Genomic DNA, 4,439 nt, shown 5'->3' with positions numbered 1-4,439 from the left:
AATCTTTAATATAATTATTTAGGTTAAGAAACTTTGAAAAAGGTACGCATGTGTACCGAAACGTTAGGAAGTTTCAAAAGGAGTTTTTCTATTAAATAAATATCTGAGTTTCGAACAACAAGTTTTTTTGACTCATATTTATTTTTTCGATTTACGATTGGACCGTAAGACATAAATAATTTAAAAATCTACGATTAGAAATCAATAGATTACCAATTGTTGATAATTCTTTACGTTCTTCTGAATGCAGTTGAATTCTTTAAAATTCCCTATTGAATTTTCTTTATGTAATTTTGATTGTTTACTAATTCAATTGGATTTTTGGTTTATTTTTTAGATTCTTTTGAAATTTTTGGAATTAAAGTCAATTCCTCTGATTCATTCAAAATTGGTTGTACTCTTAATATTTTTTCAACCTACATGATTTCTCTTAAGGCCTTGTGAATTCTTCTAATCCGCTTAAATTCTACGAGATTTAATTGCAATTATATTAATTTTTTGATTTTTTTCGAATTAATTCGAATCATTTTGATTTTTCGCGCAAGCAATTGCATTCCTTTTATTTCTTCGAACTCGTTGATTTATCCTGAATTTACTTAAATTCTTCTAACTTGACTTGAATTTTCTCGAAGTTACTTAAAATTCTACTGGATTTTCACGAATTCCACTGAATTGATTTTAGTACTCAATTTAATTTAATTTTCTAGGTTCTTTGGATTCTTTTGATTTTAAATGACTGATTTTAATTGACGTTTTGTTCATTCTTTTTGCGTTTTCACTTGCATTTTTCAATGCTTCTGATGTCTTTTAATTCTAATGAATTCTAATAAATTTTGTTATTTTCTGGGATCTTTTAAATTTACTTGAGTTCTTTTCATTTATTGCAAATATATTTTTTTCATTTTGAGATCTATAAGCTCTTGTGAATTAATTTAAATTCTACTAAATTTAATTGGGAATTCATTATTCTTTTTATTCTTTATAATTAATTTGAATTATTTTGATTTTCACGCATTTACTTGCATTTTTTTTAACTTCTAAGACTTCAATTCTTCTGAATTTTCTTGTATTTTTCAGAAATTATTTGAATTCTAATGAATTTGTATGTATCATGCTGAATTTTCATGAATTCTAATGTATTTTCATTAATTGCATTGAATTCATTCCAGTACTCAATTGAATTGAATTTTATAAATTCTTTGGATTCTTTTGATTTTTACCAGGAAAGCACTTGAGTTCTTTTTTACTTTTTGTGAATCAACTTGTATTTTTTTGAATGCTTGGATGCTTCTGAATTTATTTCAATATGCTATTGAATTCAATTGACGTTTTGGTCATTATTTTTGCGCATTGATTTGAATGTTTATAATGCTTTTGATTTCGTTGAATTCTCTTGAATTTAGTTATAACCTAGAGAATTTTATTTTTGTTATTTCTCTGGATTCTTTTTAATTCACATGAGTTTTTTTGAGATGTTATAAATCCACTTGTATTATTTTTTAATCTGTGAGCCCTTCTGAATTCAATGGAAAATTTTTTGGATTCTTTCGAATTAATTTGAGTTATTTTAAGTTTTAGCACATTGACTTTACATTTTTTTATTTCTTTGAACTCATCGAGTTCCTCTAAATTTACTTAAATGCTTTTGAATTTAAATAAATATTTCTGAAGTTACTTGAATTCTACTGAAATTTCATGAATTCTACTGAATTTTTATCAATTTCACTGAATTCATTTCAGTACACACTTGAATTGAATTTTGGTAAGTTCTTTGAATTGTTTTAATTTCACCTAGCAATTCATTTGAGTTTTATTTACTTTTTGCAAATCATCTTGTATTTTGTTGAATTCTTTGGATTCTTCCATATTCAGCTTACTACTGTAGAATTCATTTGATGCTTTGTTAATTATTTTTGTGTATTCCCTTGAATTATTGTTAATGCTTTGGAATTCTTAGAATTCTTATGATTTGACTTAAATTATACTGAATTTATTTGAATTTTAGTTCATTCAAAAGTTCAAAATAAAAATTTCTCAGATTGACTTTTTAAACTTCAACCGAATTAAATTCTCTTGATTTCACTTGAGTTCTTTTTAGTTATTGCAAATTCACTTATATTGTTTTGAAATCTGTGATGTCTTCTGAATTAATTTCCATTCGACTGAATGTAATTAAAGTTATTTTAATTCTACGGATTCTTTTGAATTCATTTGGATTTCTTTTATTTTTGAATTTTTTTATTCATTCTTCTGATTTACTTAAACTATTTGAACTCTTCTGCAATCATTTAAATTCTATTGAATCGAATTAACTTTGCATTTTTTAATATATAGAAGACCGAATCAATTTCAAATCAAGCAGATTCTACACTTGAATTCGCAGAAAATCTCGAGGAAAAAATAATTTGTTGTTTTTTTAAAAGAAAATTAGGTGATACGGATTTTTGCGATTTAATAACAAATATTGTTCACGAATTTATATGTATTTGATTTTTTTCATTTGTTTTTCAGAAAATCTCAATGTCTTTAAAACTTTTGTAACTTTTAACCTGATTGAGATATATGAGATTTATTTTTAGATTCTGGTAGAGTTATTCTGAAAATTCAATTTCAAATTCAGTTTGTACTATTATTAGGAAAATACTTTGTGAGTTTTATGCGGGCTAAATAACTTTTGTGGCCAGGAGAATTTTTTTTATAAAACCGAATTTCCACATTTTTCTCACAAACAAGAACAGATAAGAAAAAATGTGAAGAAAATAATTGGCAGAGTTAAAAAAAGTTCTACAAAAAGTTCCTTTACTCATTTATGATATTTTTTACTATTTTCGAGAAAAAAAATTGAATATTTCTTTGGGAAACTGCAGTTGCAGCAGAGTAGCCAATTACTCTAACTGTATAAAGCTGTTATTAACTGCATTATAAATTGCTTATCTGTGCACAGTTTCAAAATCAGGACGCAAATGTCTTATAGCCATAGAAGTTATTTTGCACGCATATAACTAAATAAACAAATTAAAAAGAAATTGGCAAAAAACATAAGTGCGGGATTTTTTGAGAAAATGTGACTTTTAATCGTTTTAAAAAAACCGCCATCATTTTGTTAATTTTGAGCAGTTTCTAAATTTTCTCGCAAACTTCGAAATAGATCGATAAACTCTACCAGGGCCTGAAAAGAAATATTAAATATCACAATCAGGTCAAAAGTGACATAAGTTACAAAAATGGAATTTTTTGAAACTACAAATAAAAAAATTGCAATCTGTGTAACTTCGTGAACTTTGTTTTCAGAATTCGTAAAAATACGTATCGCCTAATTTTCTTAGAAAAGTTACGCATTTTTTTCCCCGAGAACTTCTGTGACGTCAAGTGTAGAATCTGCCTAATTTGAAATGGATTCGGTTAGAAGTCATTCATTTTCCTCCATATTTTATTGATAATAATTAAATTTTCACTTTTAATTGTAAAAGTCACTTAATTCCGAGTGTTCTACCGCTACTAAATTCAGGTCTACTTTCTGCATTCTTTTTACTTCACTTAAATCGTTTCTATTCTTCTAAATTCTATGAAGTTTTTGGAATTCTTGGTAGTATTAAAAATTCTTTAATTCGGGTGTATATCTGTAAAATCTAGATTTGTAAGATTGCAATTTTAGAAAATTCACTTTTTATAAATGCTTAACGTTTGATGTACTATCCCTTCCTGGTATTTATAATTTTAATTAAAATTTTTATCAAATTTGTTTGAAAATTCTAATCACAATTTATACTTGATTGGTGTAAAAAATAGATTTTTTTAATCAAATAAAACTAAATTGCAGACAAGTTCGAGTGTCACGACCGCAGTAAATGTATATTCAATTCTCGCGTATGTGATGGATTTGAAGATTGCCCGGACTCTTCCGATGAGACCGATTGCAGTTCACACGTTTGTAACGAAGATCATTTCAGATGTACGAAATCAGGTTCGTGCATTCCAATAGCTTGGGTGTGCGATGGACAGGTAATTAATTATTTCATCTAATTGAAAATATGACATATATATATGTTGCCCTCATAACACCTGATAAAGAATGCTCACCCATCACTACCGAGGAGGTGAAAAAAGTATTAAGAGGGATGAAGAACTATTCCGCACCGGGACCAGATTGTATCAAAACCTTCTGGTGGAAGAAGTTTTCTTCAACCCATCAGCATTTGGCCCGTATTTTCACCTCATATTTGAAGTCGGAAGAGCCGATTCCAGAGTGGTTGGTGGAAAGGCGCACAATACTCCTGCCGAAAATAGGCAAGTTAGCTGACCCGAAGAACTACAGGCCAATAACTTGTCTGAACACGCTTCATAAGATATTTACAGCTATCCTAAATGATAGGATTGTTCGGGCAATTGAACCTGTGTGGCAAGAAATGTATGAACAACGAGGCTCAAAGAAAGGCGTA

At 28.0% G+C, this 4,439-nt stretch overlaps 1 protein-coding gene across 1 annotated transcript in view; it reads right to left on the bottom strand.

Moving 5' to 3' along the window:
- Positions 1-4,439, bottom strand: part of LOC117178607 (vitellogenin receptor) — a 59,546-nt gene that overhangs the window by 28,165 nt on the left and 26,942 nt on the right. The window contains exon 21 of the mRNA XM_033370031.1: positions 214-269. Coding sequence (XP_033225922.1) covers positions 214-269 — 56 coding nt within the window. The remainder of the gene's footprint in view (positions 1-213; positions 270-4,439) is intronic.

Source organism: Belonocnema kinseyi, chromosome 8 (assembly GCF_010883055.1).
Source record: "Belonocnema kinseyi isolate 2016_QV_RU_SX_M_011 chromosome 8, B_treatae_v1, whole genome shotgun sequence".
NCBI classification, from domain to species: Eukaryota; Metazoa; Arthropoda; class Insecta; order Hymenoptera; family Cynipidae; genus Belonocnema; species Belonocnema kinseyi.
Note: the sequence above shows the minus strand (reverse complement) of the source record. Positions and strands in the feature narration are given on the sequence as shown.